This window comes from Rhineura floridana, chromosome 2 (assembly GCF_030035675.1).
Source record: "Rhineura floridana isolate rRhiFlo1 chromosome 2, rRhiFlo1.hap2, whole genome shotgun sequence".
Taxonomy (NCBI): Eukaryota; Metazoa; Chordata; class Lepidosauria; order Squamata; family Rhineuridae; genus Rhineura; species Rhineura floridana.
Genome location: NC_084481.1, coordinates 83,501,055 through 83,521,175, shown reverse-complemented (window position 1 = coordinate 83,521,175; position 20,121 = coordinate 83,501,055). Strand labels below are relative to the sequence as shown.

At 43.3% G+C, this 20,121-nt stretch overlaps 1 protein-coding gene across 9 annotated transcripts in view; it reads left to right on the top strand.

Annotated features, from left to right (window-relative positions):
* The window catches only part of GLI2 (GLI family zinc finger 2), a 350,757-nt gene that overhangs the window by 285,315 nt on the left and 45,321 nt on the right, over window positions 1-20,121 (top strand). For 8 of the 9 annotated variants that reach the window (XM_061609156.1, XM_061609157.1, XM_061609158.1 and 5 more), the window contains 2 exons: window positions 6,837-7,039; window positions 9,897-10,088. In XM_061609156.1, the coding sequence (XP_061465140.1) occupies window positions 6,837-7,039; window positions 9,897-10,088 (395 nt within the window). The remainder of the gene's footprint in view (window positions 1-6,836; window positions 7,040-9,896; window positions 10,089-20,121) is intronic. The other variant, XM_061609159.1, reaches the window with a different exon arrangement.

The following is a 20,121-nucleotide window of genomic DNA, read 5'->3' as shown; positions in this document are numbered from 1 at the left end:
ACAATTCACATTTAATAAGATGGTTTTTTAAAAATCATATAATGGTCATGGCTCTCTTCCCCCTCATGGGAATCATAGGAATTGTATTATCTGTTAGAGATCCCTAGCCCTTCCCTCGTAGAACTACAGTTCTCAGCATTCCTTAGGCTGACCAGTTGAATTCTACCGTACAGCTATATCCTTCCTTACTCTATCATCAGGCCTGTCCTTAGCATGTGCGAGGCCCAGGGCAAAAGCATAGTTGCCCCCCACACACACACATTCTTTCTCTCTTTCAAACCTCCCGCCCAGAATAAGCTGGACCGGAGAGGGGAAAAACAGCTCAGGCATGCAGCCGAAGAGGGGGAGATTCCCCAAGAGCGGGAAGCGATTGGCGAGACTGCAGGGCTGAAGAGAAAAAAACCCGCCGCAGCCCAGCTTCTCATCGCCAAGCATGGGGGGACCCCAAAGCGCAGGACCTGGAGCAACTGCCCCGCTACCCAGTGCCTAGGGGTGGCTCTGTCTATCATAGAGTTAGTTGTACCATAGGTAGCCCCCACATATCTTTGCTCAAATGACTCATTTCCTGTAGGCCTGCTTTGAAGCCCATTATGGATTGACACAAATAGAAAGCAGGCACGAGAGAAACTTGCACAAGCCAAGTCCAACCTACCGCCAACAGTTGTTCCATGGTTAGTAAAATGTTTGTTCTTGACTGGCATCCTTCTGTTAAGAAGATGCCAGATCCTCTAGGTGGAAGACACAAGTTGCTGGAACCAAGGAAAGGACTGAAAATAAAATGGCAGACCAAACACCAAGTAGCAGCAAGTAAATGAACTATAAGCACTTAGGCTTGGGAGCAGCGTCGTTCAACACTGGAAATGGTTTAGGGAGCTTGTAGCAGCTGTTAAAGTGGACAGTGGACAAAATATTGGTTTGCTCATAAGAGAGAGATTATACAGCCACAAGCATGGATTTTTCGCATTCCGCATGTTAAATTAAAAATACCCCCATGCCATTCTGATGCCTCCCATAAGCTCATTTCAAAACAAAATCTTACAAGACTTCAGATCTTACAAGCCTTACAAGAACTCAGAAACGCTTGCTTCTAAATTTTCATGGCGATACACAAAACACTCAGAAAGAATCGAGAGTTCAAAGTGTAAAAAGAGAGAAGGGCAAACAGACCCCTGTTGGACAGCTTTGGTTTAAATTTGGGTGGGAGACTATATGTGCCTGCTGTAGAGTAAAAAGGTGGGGAAATGCTGAAAAACAATGATACTGTTCACAATGTTTTCATTTTGGAAAGGAAAGGGGCTTCCCCTCTGCCCAGTGCCCACCCATCCAATCTCCTCCCCTCCCTGCCCCTGCACCAGGTCAGTGTCACTTATCCTAAGCATGACTGTACAGGAGTAAATCCCATTAAACTTAATAAGCATGCAAATTATCAAACCTGCCCTCCTGTCCTCCTCCCTCCCATCCTCTCCTTCTTGCCCCTTCCCTCCCCCTTCCTTTGCCCCTCCCTCCACCTCCCCCCTCCCCTTCCAGTCCCCTCCTGTTCTTCCAAGCTACACAGGAAGTGGATTGGACTGTGAAAGACCAACCCAAATTGTATTTGTATATTTACAAATTTGTAGGGCAGTATCTCAGAGAGAAAGTCAGTTCTCCTGCTCCCCTGGTGCATTCACTATAGCTGCCCGATTTCCCTGCTTTTCAAAGTTTGATAGAAATATCTGTTGGCTATAGGTACGTTCTTAAACCACAAGGGTTTTTTGCCTATTAGATAGATAGATAGATAGATAGATAGATAGATAGATAGATAGATAGATAGATAGATAGATAGATAGATAGATAGATAGATAGATAGATAGATAGATAGATAGATAGATAGATTCTAAATTGATGGAAGCTCAGTGAGAAAGTTTTGAGATAGTTTTGTTGATAACGAATGGTATATATTGAGAATGAGAGAAACAATGGAAATGTGTTGCGGTTTTGTAGAGTTCATGCCTTTGAATATGGAGCATTAACAGATCCTAAAATAAAACTGTTTGAAGATGCAGTAATAAAAATGTATGTGAGTAGTTAATAAGGGAGAGGAATCTGATACTGGGGGAGGCAAATAATATATTCCAAACAGTAGGACTCAAAAGAAAAATACATTCATGTTCTGGAGAATAACACAGTTAAAAAGCAGCCCTACAGAAAATGAAACACTTTATAAACACTCAAAAATCCATATTAAAGCAATATCTTTATTGGGCCTACTAAAATGACACAAAATTATGTGCAACCATTCAAATTATTCAAAACTCTTCATCAGACTAGATGATAAACAAAGCAAGTGGGGAAGGAAAATTGGCTGGTGGTGAAGTCATTAGTCTAAAAGAGGGAATGTGAGAGGAGGTAGGAGACATTCAAATGCAACTATGCTGGTTTCAGGTTGTAGCATTGCCTTCTGGAAGGACACACATACTTCCATCTCTGGAAGGAAACAAAACTACCTGTTACCAGGTCTGTCTGCTTCCATTCTGGAAACATTGTGGGGATATTAGCTCAATGGTACACTTAATTCAGTGGTACACCTCTCCTTTAATATAAAATTATAAGCACCGGGTTGTATTCATTGTGACACTAAGGCAAACGTTCCATCTCCCACAACAGAATGTCTCCCTCTGCCCCCCCCCCCCGCGCTCCCTAAATCTGTTCTGGGCATTTTCACAACCTTCTGGACAGATTTGGGGATGGCACAAGGCATGCACAAGGGAAGGAGGGGGGAAACTCCCATTGTGCAAGTGGAGGTCGTTCCACTCACACAGTTATTTTGCTGAATACTGTCCATTAATTATATGAAAGAGGTTGCCAACTTACTTGTTTATGCTACTATCTATTCATCTTTTCAGATGCCTAACCTTAGGGGGAAGGGCTGTAACTAAGTGGTTAAACATCTGCCTTGCCTGCAGAAAGTCTCAGATTCAATTCCCAGTGTCTCCAGGTAGGGCTGGGAGAGATCCCTGTCTGAAACCCTGTAGAACCAGTGCCAGTCAGCATCACTGAGCTAGATGGACTAGCCATCTGACTCTGTTTAAGGCAGCATCCTATGTTCAGTAATCTTCAATATCAGTCATGTTATATCTTTCGTAGGACAGAATGTCCATAGACCTTTTTGTCAATGAATTAGTTAGTGGAATCTTCTTAATTTTTGCAAATGCTATTGCGTTCTCCGTCTGTGTTACATTTTCAAGTATTCGAGCTTCCAATTTCTCTGTAGACAATGGCTTTCCACAGAGATTACAAAGTTTGCTGTGGTGACCTTCCTGCACACATCATTACTCTCTCCATATAGCATGACATTGCAGTTAAAATCTTGATCCCATCAACTTGCATTACCATTTTTGGCCAATGCAAGAATGTTCACTGGAACTGAAAGGACTCATCTTCTCCTGCGCAAGCCTTGGGCAAAAATGAAAAGCAAGTCCTGGGTATTGTTAATGGGCTTTGGATGTTGGCCTCCTAGTTTGATCAGAATAGACTCAAAAGAGTCATAAACCAAGTAATACATAGATTCAAGCCTGCATCAAAGCCATTCACAATCCTGTTGGGAGAAACCGAGCATTGATGAAAGAGGGAGCTTATTGTGTATGTAAGAGAATTTCTTTCTAGGCTTATGCATTAAAGTAGGCTCCGTGGGTCAGAATAGTCTGGGACTGCTTTTAATTTACATCCTTCCCCCTCCTACTCCCACCTCTCCAGCATAGTCACACACTTGATTTAGTCTTCATCAGCATTAAAATGTCAGATGTTTTCTTAATGACATCACTTCTTTTATTTTTAATCCTTTTTTCATTTTTTCCAGATGGGGCCAGAGATTATTTGTAATGATATCAAGTTGAATCTGAAACACAGGCTCTGATTCACTTTTCTCATTTCTTTCTCTCCCCCACCAGCCCTTTCTACCAATATGAATTAAATTGGTAGATTTTGCACAGTTGCCTTATTATCTGCAACCTTTCCTGAAACAGGAAGCTTGCACCTTCACTGAGCTTTACACGCAGATCACTGAGGTGGATGATGTCACAGCTGAAATACTAGAGATGCTAACAAGCTGCCTGCCACACCGTGACATACGCAGGTCCCATGCTATACTAAACAGGGCAGTCCGATTATATTTCCTGTGTAACAAAAAACAACATTGTCATGCTGGTAGAGGTTGGAAATCCTTTATTAAATTGTATGCCTGTTTTTCAAAAATGTTGTTTTTAAATTAAGGCTCCGTTTTCCCAATTAATGCAACACTGTAGAAACAGAAGAAGACAATGCTGGATCAGGACAAAAGGTCCATAAAGTCCAGCATCCTACTTTCCACAGCGGCCAACCAGATAGCTTCTGGAAGCCCACAAGCAGTGCTTGAAAGCAGCAGCTGTTTTCTGTTGTTACTCCTGTGCGGCTGGTATTCAGTAACACACTGCCTCTGAACAGGGTAACCCATATAAGCGTGGGGATCCTTTGTAGCTAATAGTCACTGATGGTCTCTGTTAATTTGCCTAACCTGCTTTTTTAGGGGCCATCGGTACATCTTGTGCAGTGAATTCCATAAATGAATAATGTATTGTGTAAAGAACTATTTTTTAGAAGAAGCATGTTAGGGCAAGATCCAAATGGTAGCATCCTTCAGTCTTGGCTGGCTTTGGATCTGTTATAACTGTGAGTGCCTCCACTTGCACTTTCTGCGTAGCATCCAAAGCACAGAGCTTTTGTAGTAAGCGTAAAGAACCTTGAGGGACATAGGCCACAGCATGGCGAAATCGTACTTTTATATCCTGCATTTCTTCTATCCTGGGACCCAAGGCAACATACATGTCATTCCCAGGCAATCTCCCAACCAGACCCAGGCTTGTTTAGCTTCAGCAAGTTGATAGCTTCATGGGCCTTCAGACCATACCCTGGGACAGTTCAACTGCTAGTTTAATAAACTAATGGTTTACAGTGCAATCCAAACCCAGATCCAGACTTAGAAAATATGGATCTAACTTAAATTAAGATGGTTTATCTCATGCCGAATTAAGTTATGCTGGCTTCCTATTCTTAGGATTATTCTGCCCATTGATTAATCAGTATTTATTTTGAAGCCATATTGGTTCTGGTGCACTACTATGAATAGAGCAATACTAAACTAAAGATAGCCTTTCCTTCTAAAAAAGTGTGGTAGCTTTTGTTTCGTAAATTGTAAATTATCCAACACTTCTTTCATTATATCAGAAAAGCAAATGTTTTTTTAATTTGCTTATTTAAAAAACTTAATGTTGTGCCCTGCATCCTAAGACCCCAGGGTACAGCACCATATAAAGTAAAATACAAAATCAGCAATACAATAAAACAGAAACAGCATGTTAGTTTCCTGAGATTTGGCATCTCTCTGCATTAAAAAGCTGGTGGAAAAGATAGGTCTTCAGCTGGTACTTAAAGCTGAACAATGTTGTTGCCAGCTGAACTTCTATGGGAATTGCACTCCACAACCAGGGTGCTAAACCTCCAAGCTGCAATGCACTCTATGTGGGCCTGCCTTTGAGGTTGATCTGGAAGTTGCAGCAGTGCAACTGCTTACTGGGGCAAGATATTGCCAACATATTACCCCGCTCCTGAAATAATTGCATTGGCTGCTTGTTAGCTACCAGACTAAATTCAGGGTGCTGGTTTTGATGTACAAAGCCCTATACACCTTGGGACCAGGACACCTGAAAGCTTATCTTACCCCTTATATACCCAGTTGGTCACTGTGCTCTGCAGGTGAGGCCTCCTGAAGATACCATCTTATCCGGAGGCCCATTCTACACAACATAGGAAATGGACCTTTATTGTTTGCACCTATCCTTTGGAATTCCCTCCCCTTAAATATTAGACAGGTGCCATCTCTGTTATCTTTTCAGTGCCTACTGAAGATCTTCCTCTTTCAACAAGCCTTTTAAGTAGAGACCTTATCCCAGTCTGTGTCTGTGTTGGAATTGCTTTTTAAGACTGTTTTTTAAAGATGTTTTATTTTAAAGATGTTTTTAGTGTTTTGTCCCTTGTTTGTCTGGGCTCATTCTGGGATGAAGGATGGAATAGAAATTTAATAAATAAATAATATTACTAAGAAGACCCTCCAATAGGTTATGGATCCCTGGATCTCTTTAAGGCTGGTACTACCAGCAGAGCCTCTCCAATAGATATCAGGTCACAGGCACATTGCTATGGGGAGAGGCATTCCCTCAGATACCTGGCTCCTAAGCCTGTTATGGGTTATATGTTAAGATCAAAATCTTGAATTGGGCTCAGTAGTTAATTGGCAGGCAGTGCTGATCCTTGAGGACTAGTGTTATTTGTTCCTAGGGATCAGACCCAAGAAGACTGCATACATTTTGCACTAGCTGCAATTTCCAAACTGTCTTCAAGGGCAGCTCCATATAAAGCACATTGCAGTAGTCTAAATGGGAGGTTACAACAACATGGATCACAGTGGCCAGGCTATCCCTGTCCAGAAATGGCTGTAACTGGTTACTGTACCCAGATTTATTTACATTTAATTGTTTAATTAATCAGTTCAAAGACAGCTAGTTAATCAACTAAAAATGTTTAAACAGTTGAAAGCCTTGGCCTGTATTGTGTAGAAATAAGGCACCTCAGCATTTTTCCACCTCAGTAGCTGATCCCATGGCCATGAAAAAAGCTCATTAATCGCTAGTTTTGAGAATGGTTGAGGTGACTATATGTTTGCCTTAACTAAAATTTTGCTTTTGTGTTTCGTAGCATGCTAATGCACCAAAAGTTGATTGAACAAAACTGCACATTGATGGAGCTTCCTTGTACCTCCTTTACAGACCTCCTACTCTGAGTGGTAGCCCTGTTATCTCCGACATTTCCCTCATCCGTCTTTCTCCACATCCTGCGGGGCCTGCAGAATCGCCTTTCAGCCACCCTCATACATACATGAACCCCCATATGGAACACTACCTCCGATCCATGCACAGCAGCCCAACCCTCTCCATGATCTCAGCTGCTCGAGGCCTCAGCCCAGCTGATGGTAAGTGGGAACATAGGCTTGACTGAGCTGTTGACTTAACCCTTGTAGATACACCGTGTGTATCAATACAGCTCTAGAATAGTCTCCATGAAGGAATTTGACAATATGCAAGAGTGATCCCTGATGAAGTAAACCTCCTCATTTATATTGTTCCCAGTAGCATTATTAAAGGAAGAGTTTTATGTTCATAAAGGAAGAGCAGAAAGAACTTTTCAACTGTTTGATCTCATTGTTTCCTAATGCTGTCTTGCTTACGTTCCAGTGAGAGCACCCCACCAGTTTACACAGCTTTATTATTATTATTGTTGTTGTTGTTGTTGTTGTTGTTGTTATATATAATAATAATAATAAATTTCAGTGTGTAATCCTTCATGAAAAGGTCCCAGGGTGGATTATAGCAGGAAACCTCAACTACAAAATAAAGCAACAATTAACTGCTTTAATTGTTGTAAACCACCCAGAGAGCTTCGGCTATGGGGCAGTATACAAATGTAATAAATAATAATAATAAACGTGAACAAAGTGCAAATAACACCTCACGCACAAAAACAATAATAGAGGATATACTTATTTCATGTATAAATACAGGATATTTACATGTTGAAGTGTGTACAAGTTGTATGTGTAAAACTGATCTTCGGAATGGCTAAAAAATGTATTCATAATGATTGAAAGCTTCTGTGTCCAGCCTTCTTTTTGAAGGGCCGGGTCTCGGTGGTGGAGCACATGCTTTGCATGCAATGGGTCCCAAGTTCAGTCCCCAGAATCTCCAGATAGGGCTTGGAGAGACCCCTGTCTGAACCCCCAGAGAAGCACTGCTGAGTTATTTGCTCTTCCTCAGTTAAGGCAGCTTCCTGGGTTCAGTAGCAGTGTGGTGGGGCGGAGCCGCCCTCCCAAAACTGACATCTCTGCTGCTTTACCTGGATGGGGCCACACAGTTGCACTGACAGGACTACCACCACCAATCTGGGGCACCCACCAGCAAACTCCCATGGCCCTGACCTTGCCGCTGCTCCAGCCCCATCCAGATAAGCAGCAGCAATGCTTGTGTTGAATGGGCAACTCTGCCCCACCAGACCCACCACTACTGCCTATGTTTGTTTGTTCCTAAGTTATTTCAGGACAAATTGATCTGGACACATACTGAAGCGTTCATAATCCACTGAAAAAGTCTTGTGTTGACTTTGTCCTATTAAAAGGGACGGTTGTGTGAAAGTGCCATTCAGGAAATATTATAAATCTAGCTGTAACATAGATCTGTTGGGTATTTATTTATAAATATATATTTCCAAAATCATGACAAATGAAGTCCAGAATATATATATCTTTCTATGTCACACTTTATCCCAAGGGATCAGAGGAGGTTATAGAATATATTTTTTCAAACAATAACTAAGAGCCTGCTCAAAATGTACAAGTTTACAAATGTACATGGACAGAGGCTTACAAGATGCTTGGGCTTTGCCTCCAGTGACTTTTCAGGAAGATGAAATTCAATAGCTACAGACTTAAAATAACTCATGGTGGGCCAATGTTCATGTGCTACCAGTTCTTGTGGCACCAGCTGGCAGTACCCACATATATATTTCGTGTTGCCAGTGACATGTACTAGGTTAAAGGAGAAGACAAGTAAGATCAGATTGGAGGGAAAGGTCAGATTTTCTTTTTAAACAACTGGGAACACTTAAGGTCTTAATATTTCTGGGCATTGATGTCCTCATCATCTACCTGGGGCCCCATGCCAATAGTAAAAATGAAAAAACTTGGTGAAAAGTTAGTCATACCAAAAAAAACGTTCAATAGGTTACAGTCTCCTGCCCACCACTTACTTTGTAGCAAACTCCCTCTTGACAGTGAGCAGTATGGCCCAAAGAAAAGAGTGTGTAATAATTCTGCGTGAAGTATTTATGTGATGAAGCCAAACATTCAGCTGTGCAGAATTAGAACTGGATGCTGGACATGCATGCTTCAGCCAGGCAGCTTTAACACATCTTGTAAAACCTGGCTTTTCTGTTGCTGCTGATTTGGTTTTGCTGATCCCAGAGGCCTCTCCCTGTAGCAAGTGTTAAGATTCCAAGGCTCTACTCTAAGCAAACGACAGATGCATTTTATTGCTCTTGTAGTCTTTCTCCCTCCCGTTTCTCTTGAGCCTCCTGCCTGCCTGCAAAAATTTTTTTATTATTATTATTTGGTATTAGAAAGGGGCCTTTGTGCTGGCTTTCAGTTTTCCTTCTTTCTCCTTTTTTTTTCAAGCCACAATAAATAAGTTAATGGAGAGTGGACAGAGAAGCAGGTTTGAACATTCACAAATGGGCAAAAGTGAGGATAATTGGTTCTGGCAAGCCAAATGGTTTTCTGCTGCCAGGCACTAAACAGATACTCACTCACTCACTCACTCTGTGTATTAGACCCCTGCTTTAATTTTCTTATGCTGTTTCTCGTTAATTGGGCTGTGTTTGTCTTTTTCTTTCATAATAGGCTGCGATGTTAATTCTGACAGCATTACTGCACTCAGAACCCTCAGCATCACCCCTCCCTTCCTCCATCTCTCTCTCTGTCTTGCTCTCACTGGTGAACTCTGTGTTCATACAGAGGGATTATTAGAAGGGGGTAGACATGAGGGATTGTTTATAAATTTGCGGAAATGGAGGAATGTGGAGGGCCCCAGCCTAGTGTCTTTTGTCCATGGAGAGCACACACGTCCTAAGCACACGTCAGAGTCATAACTGCAAAGTTTTGGCAGGGGAGAGGGGAGATTTCTAGCATCCCAGCAGAAGTTTTACTCTCTGGATATATGTTACCCTTGTTGTTTCTTCCCTCCTCCTCCTCTGCCCCTTTCACTCCTTTGCCTGTGCAGTGGCTCATGAGCACCTGAAAGAAAGGGGTCTCTTTGGCCTGCCTCCTCCTCCTTCAGGAGCCAACCCTGCGGACTACTATCACCAGATGACGCTCATGGCCAGCCATCCAAATCCTTACGGGGACCTCCTCATGCAGAGTGGGGGAGCAGCCAGTGCGACACACCTTCACGATTACCTCAGCCCTGTAGATGGTGAGTAAGGAAGCAAGAGCCTTCCTTCGTTGTGTACACCCCAAGGGCATTTTAGTTAGGAGGACTATAAGAAACACACTGAATGCCTGTAATTAGCAGTGGATTTCACGATAGCGATAGTGTCCTGCTTGTAAAAGCATGTGTGATTATATTTTTGTAAAAGGAAACATTGTGCAGGGGGATGGATTATCAAGCCAGACCTGTCTAGTTCTTCTGAATGACTGTATGTCTTTTTTCTTTTTGGTAGACAAAAGTGGTGAGACCAGAGGGGCAAAGGGCCCCACCTTTTGGGGGGAGGGAGAACTTCTATCAAAAGCATACAGCATATATCACAAAAACTCCACTACCGCTGCATACAAAGCACCCTTCATTAGACTCGTCAGGTACAGAGAGGCTGCGAAGTGCGAGTGGAAGGCACTTTGCAGTGCTAATGAGGGAAGGCCCCCGCCACACTTTACAGTCTGAAAACAAATGCACAGTGTGGGAAGGGTGCAGGAGGGGTGGATAGTTCTAGTCCAGCATTTTTCTTGCCTTGCCTATTTAGGCTGTATGCTTTGGAGCAGCAGTGGCCCTTCAAAACATTTAAGAGGGTGAAGAATTAATTCACAGGTTTTGTTATAAGTATTTCCTCTGGTTATTGAGGTCAGTGGTTTTTTGTTTGCTTGCTTGTTTGTTTTTTAAGATAGTTTCTTTGAGCACAATACAGCCTCGTTGAAGCGCTTCTCATCTGGGTCTCGTTGATTTTGGCACATACTCTTCCTTTGAAAGAAAGGGGGCTTACAAGTGCTTAACTTTGGCTAGTTTGGACACTTTGTGTCCCTGCTTTTTATGGAAGCAGAAGGGGGGGGCACAACTGGGAAATGAGACAACAGAATGAAAGAATTGTCCAAAACATGAGTAGCTTGTCTTGAATGGGTCTCGGACCGTATATTAATAAACAATGTTAGAGTAGCTTGTGTTGAGGTGCTAATTAATTACCGTATTTGGTCATGGGTGGAAGAAAGTTCACTGAATAAATGCCACAGTGATCTTTAGTTTTACCAGCACATAGAAACAAATTGTAGCAGAGTAACCATATTTTGTGTGCTGCATCAAAAAGCAAAGAATCTAGTGGCACCCTAAAACAATAGTTGATTTATTATGACATGTGCTTTAGTAGGCATTGCATCAGATCCATGAAGTGGATTGGAAAGGTGATGAGTATATATGCACATATGTAGGTGCAGGGCATAAGAGATTTAGTAGAGGAGAAAGCACATTCATTTGTTTTTCATGTTTCAGATTGCTGAACAGTCAAGCGTATGTTTTCTTCCTCTCTCTGTGTGCAGGCCACCACTTTAATCCACTTCATGCATCTGTTGGAGGTAGGGTCTTATGTGCTGATGCTCATGCCACAATAAACTAGTCAGCCTTTAACATGACATTTCTCAGGAGGCAGCTCTGGAGTAAAATTTCCAGTTCAGCACAGCTGCATTTATGTTAATGTCATGCAGGAGGACAGAACTTTGGCAACCTCCAGAAAATGAGATCAGCTTTTAAGTCTGCTCCTCGAGGATGCTCTTCTGTAACCTTTCAGAGACTATTAGCTGCTACAAAAGGCTGCTGCGACTAGCACCCTTCTTTTTCACTTAGGTTTTCCTTCCCTCAGTAAGCTCCTGTGTTGCTCTGGCTTTCACCTTCTCATAGCTTCATATGCTTCTCTGGCAGGGCCAGTACCAGAGGGCAGTCAGGTTGGGCCTGGCCGAGGGCCCCTGCAGCCCAGAGGGGTTCCTGAAGTGCCCCTTCTTAGACTGAGAGGGTGTCACTCCCATTCCGTGATCCACGGCAGCATTGGGTCCTGCAACCCAACCTTGCTGTGACTCATGGAGAGGGAGCTCCCAGGCACACCCAATACAGACAGTGTGGGCTTCAGGAAGCCCTCCCGCATGACCCACCAACCTCTCCTGTCAGTGTGAATGCCGTGTGCACTATGCACACAGGCCTGCCATCACCCAAGATGGTGGCAGGGGTTTCCCTAAAGGGCTGATGCCCCTGCCACCATCTTGGTTGATGGCAGGCATGCACACTACTCGCACACATCCTTCACATGACACAAGAGGTAGGTGGGGCATGCATACACACTTATTAGTCCCATGCCGTCTGCATGGGGGTGGGGTTGTTGGGCTATATCACTGCGGGCCCAGGCAGGCTGGTGTCCAAGGGCCCAGTCATGCTTTGCGCCTGCCTTGTCCTCTGGTTTTCAAGCTAAAACAGAAAAAAGAGCACAGGAATTCTTTGTGATTACACACTGCTGTCATGTGACGCAAGAGGCTGGACCACTTACAAGAAGAGCCACCACTGTTTGGGGAGGCTGCCTAGCCTAGCCCCAGATGAAGGAGATGAGAACCATTCCAGGCAAACAATAGCTTCTGGTCTAGTCAGTTTCACTCCTGGTAATGGGGAGGGTGTGGGAGAATAAACAGGGGTGTCTACCATGAACCAATTTGCCCAAATTTCCCTTTCAAGCTGTAGGTATGTTAAGGACAATATACCTTTACACAGTATTTGTCTACTCTCAGTGTTACAAGGGGAAGTGAGCATACTTCCTAGCCAGAAAACCTGGCAGTTGAGCCCTGATAAAGACCCAGGGCATGGTAGGGCCTTCACCAGCTGTTCCCAGAACATGCCATCAACAAACCTAAAATGATACCAGGGAAGACTAGATTGATGCCCTGTTGTGTTACATAAAAGGCAATTTCTCAAAACTGTGTGACCACATGTTACATTCTGACCTTCACTCAGATTCAATTCACATTGGGTTTGCCCGTGATCAGTACTTCCTACCTGTAGCCATTCTTGGTAGGTCCTTATGATACATACACTGCGCCAGATGCATGAGTGCTGAACTCTAGATGAGTGTACAATAAAACAGGTAAAACCAGATCATCTAGCTCCCACCTCCTTCATCTGGAGGGCTGCAGTTGGGCCACTGTCGTATAGAGCTGGCCTTAAACATTTTCATACCTGAAGCAAGCAAACAAACAAAAAGTGTGTATGCACATACATATGTCTCTTTCCCAGTGGACTAGAGTTTGTTTGCAAAGGACCTGAAAATGAAAGGGTGATTCAAAGCAGCAAAAAGTCACCTTTCTGGAATTTGCACCCCAGATGAGTCCAGCTCTGTACAACACGATCACAGGGTCTTTTCTATGTTTCCAAGGTTGATTTTCCATGAATAAATCCTTGGTCTGTCTTCTGCACTAATACATTGGGGATATAATAAATAAAATAAATAATGAATAGAATCCAAATGCTACAACCAGAAAATACAAAGTCTGCTTGTATTAGCCAAGTTTGCATCACAGCCTGGGCATACAGCTGGAGGGGTACACTTCCACACAAAAAACTATTTATTTCGTTTTGATCCTGCCCTTCCTTCAAGGACCTCACAATGGCACATACGGTTCTCTTCTGTCCATTTTGTCCTCACGCTAAACCCCTTAGGCTGAGAGTGAGTGCCCTATTGTCTGGGTGGCCAAAGTCACCCAGTGAGCTTCATGCCTAAGTGGGGACTTGAACCTGGGTCCCCCCAGTCCTAGTCAAACACTAAACCATACACTACTGTGATTATATTAAAGAAATATCCTTTATGGTTTTTTGATTGGAAAGAGCATTTGGAGAACTATGGGGTACATAACTGGCCAATTATGCCAATTCCCACACCTGCCTTTTCTACATTTTTCTAGCATCTGGAAGCGGGCATGAATCAGATGGCATATCTCGAGCCAGATTTGGTCCACTTGCCACAAGTTGCTGATCCTTGCCCTATATCATCTTCTACCCCAAAAAAAGGGTTTGGTCAAAAAAATGTATTTTAACACACTCAAGTCTGCAGGAATAATTTTTCTGTGCAAGTTGCATCTCAACTAGACATATACAAAAACCCCTTGAGAAATTTCACTAGTCATTTGGCTTTTCTCGAAATTCTTTATATGTTTCCACTTGAAGAAGAACCTCTGCAGAAGAAGTTTGCTTTCAGTAAAAATGTCACTTTAATCTTACTTGTTCTATCTTGTGTTTGCTGGGGATAATATGGCCTAGCAAAGTGAAGCTAACAAAATGTGAACTGAAGTCCCAAGATGCAAATGAAACATTTTATCATGGAATCATAGAATAGTAGAGTTAGAAGGGGCCTATAAGACCAACCCCCTAATGCAGGAATCCAGATTAAAGCATACCCGACAGGTGCCTGTCCAGCTGCCATTGTCATATTCAGAGCTTGGAAGTAACTAGTTACAAGTAACGAATTACTTGTAATTTATTACTTTTTTGAGTAACGAGTGGGTAACTTCATTACATTTTGCTGGTAATAGAACGAGTAGTAACTTCATTACTTTTGAGGAGTAATTGTAATGTTTCCAGCATTACTTTTGCGCATTACTTGGGGGGGAGCAGGGGAAGTCTTCTGCTCCTCTGATTTGTGAATAAAAATCATGTGCTTCAAATTGGGCTTCTGTGCAGCGTTGTTCTTCCTTCATGCTCTGTGGGTGCTTAGGAGGTGACGAGGGAGGAGGTGGAGAGCGAGACGGGGTAGAGAAAACAATTGTTTAAAAATTGACAGGAGTGGAAGGAGAAAGGAGCTGGAGGCAATCTATATATACAAAAAAAATGTGTGTTGGGGTATCATCATTACTGGGGGTGGGGTGAGGAGATGTGAGATTCTGTTATGCCATTCTGTTAACTTTATGGATAAAAAAAATATTCTACTACCGTCTGTGTGTGTGTGTGTGCTTATTTTTAATGTTGTTTTAGGCTACTCAGATGTGCAGCAGCCAAGGCTAGCACCTTGTAGGCAATTTTATTTTAAAAAAAGTAACAAAAATGTAATTGTAGCAATTACTTTTGAGTAAAAGTAAAGTAATCAGTTACTTTCAGTGCAATTGTAATTGTAACGGTAATTACTACTTTGGGGCATGTAACTGTAACTGTAATTGATTACTTTTAAAAACATAAGAACATAAGAAGAGCCTGCTGGATCAGGCCGATGGCCCATCTAGTCCAGCATCCTGTTCTCACAGTGGCCAACCAGGTGCCTGGGGGAAGCCCGCAAGCAGGACCCGAGTGCAAGAACACTCTCCCCTCCTGAGGCTTCCAGCAACTGGTTTTCAGAAGCATGCTGCCTCTGACTAGGGTGGCAGAGCACAGCCATCACAGCTAGTAGCCATTGATAGCCCTGTCCTCCATGAATTTGTCTAATCTTCTTTTAAAGCCATCCAAGCTGGTGGCCATTACTGCATCTTGTGGGAGCAAATTCCATAGTTTAACTATGCGCTGAGTAAAGAAGTACTTCCTTTTGTCTGTCCTGAATCTTCTAACATTCAGCTTCTTTGAATGTCCACGAGTTCTAGTATTATGAGAGAGGGAGAAGAACTTTTCTCTATCCACTTTCTCAATGCCATGCATAATTTTATACACTTCTATCATGTCTCCTCTGACCTGCCTTTTCTGTAAACTAAAAAGCCCCAAATGCTGCAACCTTTCCTCGTAAGGGAGTCGCTCCATCCCCTTGATCATTCTGGTTGCCCTCTTCTGAACCTTTTCCAACTCTATAATATCCTTTTTGAGATGAGGCGACCAGAACTGTACACAGTATTCCAAATGCGGCCGCACCATAGATTTATACAACGGCATTATGATATCGGCTGTTTTATTTTCAATACCTTTCCTAATTATCGCTAGCATGGAATTTGCCTTTTTCACAGCTGCCGCACACTGGGTCGACATTTTCATCGTGCTGTCCACTACAACCCCGAGGTCTCTCTCCTGGTCGGTCACCGCCAGTTCAGACCCCATGAGCGTATATGTGAAATTCAGATTTTTTGCTCCAATATGCATAATTTTACACTTGTTTATATTGAATTGCATTTGCCATTTTTCTGCCCATTCACTCAGTTTGGAGAGGTCTTTTTGGAGCTCTTCGCAATCCCTTTTTGTTTTAACAACCCTGAACAATTTAGTGTCGTCTGCAAACTTGGCCACTTCACTGCTCACTCCTAATTCTAGGTCATTAATGAACAAGTTGAAAAGTACAGGTCCCAATACCGATCCTTGAGGGACTCCGCTTTCTACAGACCTCCATTGGGAGAACTGTCCGTTTATTCCTACTCTCTGCTTTCTGCTTCTTAACCAATTCATTATCCACAAGAGGACCTCTCCTCTTATTCCATGACTGCTAAGCTTCCTCAGAAGCCTTTGGTGAGGTACCTTGTCAAACGCTTTTTGAAAGTCTAAGTACACTATGTCCACTGGATCACCTCTATCTATATGCTTGTTGACACTCTCAAAGAATTCTAATAGGTTACTGAGACAGGACTTTCCCTTGCAGAAGCCATGCTGGCTCTGCTTCAGCAAGGCTTGTTCTTCTATGTGCTTAGTTAATCTAGCTTTAATAATACTTTCTACCAGTTTTCCAGGGACAGAAGTTAAGCTAACTGGCCTGTAATTTCCGGGATCCCCTCTGGATCCCTTTTTGAAGATTGGCGTTACATTTGCCACTTTCCAGTCCTCAGGCACGGAGGAGGACCCAAGGGACAAGTTACATATTTTAGTTAGCAGATCAGCAATTTCACCTTTGAGTTCTTTGAGAACTCTCGGGTGGATGCCATCCGGGCCCGGTGATTTGTCAGTTTTTATATTGTCCATTAAGCTTAGAACTTCCTCTCTCGTTACCACTATTTGTCTCAGTTCCTCAGAATCCCTTCCTGCAAATGTTAGTTCAGGTTCAGGGATCTGCCCTATATCTTCCACTGTGAAGACAGATGCAAAGAATTCATTTAGCTTCTCTGCAATCTCCTTATCGTTCTTTAGTACACCTTTGACTCCCTTATCATCCAAGGGTCCAATCGTCTCCCTAGATGGTCTCCTGCTTTGAATGTATTGATAGAATTTTTTGTTGTTGGTTTTTATGTTCTTAGCAATGTGCTCCTCAAATTCTTTTTTAGCATCCCTTATTGTCTTCTTGCATTTCTTTTGCCAGAGTTTGTGTTCCTTTTTATTTTCTTCATTCGGACAAGACTTCCATTTTTTGAAGGAAGACTTTTTGCCTCTAAGAGCTTCCTTGACTTTGCTCGTTAACCATGCTGGCATCTTCTTGGCCCTGGCGGTACCTTTTCTGATCTGCGGTATGCACTCCAGTTGAGCTTCTAATAGAGTGTTTTTAAACAACTTCCAAGCATTTTCGAGTGATGTGACCCTCTGGACTTTGTTTTTCAGCTTTCTTTTTACCAATCCCCTCATTTTTGTGAAGTTTCCTCTTTTGAAGTCAAATGTGACCGTGTTGGATTTTCTTGGCAATTGGCCAGTTACATGTATGTTTAATTTAATAGCACTGTGGTCACTGCTCCCAATCGGTTCAACAACACTTACATCTCGCACCAGGTCCCGGTCCCCACTGAGGATTAAGTCCAGGGTTGCCATCCCTCTGGTCGGTTCCATGACCAACTGGTCTAGGGAATAGTCATTTAGAATATCTAGAAACTTTGCTTCTTTGTCATGACTGGAACACATATGCAGCCAGTCTATGTCCGGGTAGTTGAAGTCACCCATTACTACCACCTTTCCTAGTTTGGATGCTTCCTCAATTTCATATCTCATCTCCAGGTCTCCCTGAACATTTTGATCAGGGGGACGATAGATCGTTCCCAGTATTAAGTCCCTCCTGGGGCATGGTATCACCACCCATAACGATTCTGTGGAGGAGTCTGCCTCTTTTGGGGTTTCGAGCTTGCTGGATTCAATGCCTTCTTTCACGTATAGAGCGACTCCGCCACCAATACGTCCTTCCCTGTCCTTCCGATATAGTTTATATCCAGGGATAACCGTATCCCACTGGTTTTCTCCATTCCACCAGGTCTCCGTTATGCTCACTATATCAATGCTCTCCTCTAAGACCAAGCACTCCAGTTCTCCCATCTTGGTTCGCAGGCTCCTAGCATTAGCGTACAGGCACTTGTAAGCAGTGTCTCTCTTCAAGTGTCTTTGGCACTTGTGGTTAGGCCTGTGGTAATTTTGCTCGTCTGAATTTATATGCTGTGCCCCTGCTCTCACAATGCCTACTTCTAGGCCTACCCCTTTTAAAATTTCATCATTTCTTTGGTTTTTATCCCAGGGGGGAGGTTTATTCCGAACCGGACCTTTCTCAGCTCCTGTCGGGTTTCCCCCCTCAGTCAGTTTAAAAGCTGCTCTGCTACCTTTTTAATTTTAAGTGCCAGCAGTCTGGTTCCATTCTGGTTCAAGTGGAGCCCGTCCCTTTTGTACAGGCCCGGCTTGTCCCAAAATGTTCCCCAGTGCCTAACAAATCCAAACCCTTCCACCCGACACCATCGTCTCATCCACGCATTGAGACTGCGAAGCTGGGCCTGTCTGGCTGGTCCTGCGCGTGGAACCGGTAGCATTTCAGAGAAAGCCACCTTGGAGGTCTTGGCTTTCAGCATCCTACCTAGCAACCTAAATTTTGCTTCCAAGACCTCACGTCTGCATTTCCCCATGTCGTTGGTGCCAACGTGCACCACGACCACTGACTCCTTCCCAGCACTGTCTACCAAACTATCTAAACGACGGGCGATATCCGCAACCTTCGCACCAGGCAGGCAAAACACCTTGCAGTCTACACGCCCATCACACACCCCACTGTCTATGTTCCTAATGATCGAATCACCCACTACAAGGATCCCTCCACCCCCTGGAGATATATCCTCGGCACGAGAGGATAGCTGCTCATCCCCCAAGGAATGGGTCCTTCTAAGGGATCGTTTCCCTCTTCCTCAGCTGGATGCTCTCCTTCCCCGAAACCATCGTTGTCCATGATAGCAGGAGAGCTATCATCGTTGGAGTAGGACACAGCTATAACGTCCCTGAAGGCCTCCTCCACACACCTCTCTGCCTCTCTCAGCTTTTCCAGGTCCGCCACCTTGGCCTCAAGGAAATGAAGTCGTTCCCGGAGAGCCAGGAGCTCATTGCACCGAGAGCACACCCACGACTTCTGTCCAACAGGCAGATAGTCGTACATGCTGCAGGCGGTGCAAAACACTGGAAAGCCCTCACACCCCTAATCTTCCAAGCTCTGGTCATATTGCTCTAACAGTTAGAAAGTTGTTTCCTGGTGTTCAGGCGAAATCTGGTTTCCTGTAACTTGAGCCCATTATTCAGTGTCCTCATTCTGGAATTATTGAGAAGAGATCCTGGCCCACCTCTGTATGACAAACTTTCAGGTACTTGAAGAGTGCTATCATATCTCCCCTCAGTCTTCTGTTCTCAAGGCTAAACATGCCAGGTTCTTCCAGTCTCTCTTCACAGGGCTTTGTTTCCAGTCCCCTACTTGTTGCCCTCCTCTGAACCTCTTCCAGTTTGACTGCATCCTTCTTAAAGTGCAGTGTTCAGAACTGGACGCAGTACTCAAGGCCTAACAAGTACCAATTAGAGGTAAACTGGTACTTCACATGATTTGGAAACTATAATTCTGTTAATGCAGCCTAAAATAGCATTTGCCTTTTTTGCAGCCACATTTCACTGTTGGCTCATATTCAACTTGTGATCAGCAACAATTCCAAGATCCTTCTTGCATGTAGTATTGCTGAGCCTAGTATCGCCCATCTTATAACTATGCATTTGGTCTCTTTTTCTTGATGTAGAACTATGCACTTAATCCCTGATAAATTTCAGTGTGCTGTTTTCAGCCCAGTGCTCCAGCCTATCAAGAGCACTTCGAAAGGTGTTACTGGTACTTTACATTATGATTATCATTGTTTATGCTATGTCTTAAAAATATAATTTGGCTCTTTCGAAATTCAGTGGCCTTTTCTGTGCTCAGTTGAAAATAACATTTACAAGAGTGAAGAAATAGCCCTGCACAAACCCTGTCTCCAAGAGCTTTTCCCTCAGATTTTTTTACTAAACTTTTGCTGAATTCTAGGTTCTAAGAATCCCATTTACTTATGCTGGTTTAAGGACTCCTAGACAACCACTTTTTTGGATTGTGGGATAGAAAGCTGCTTTC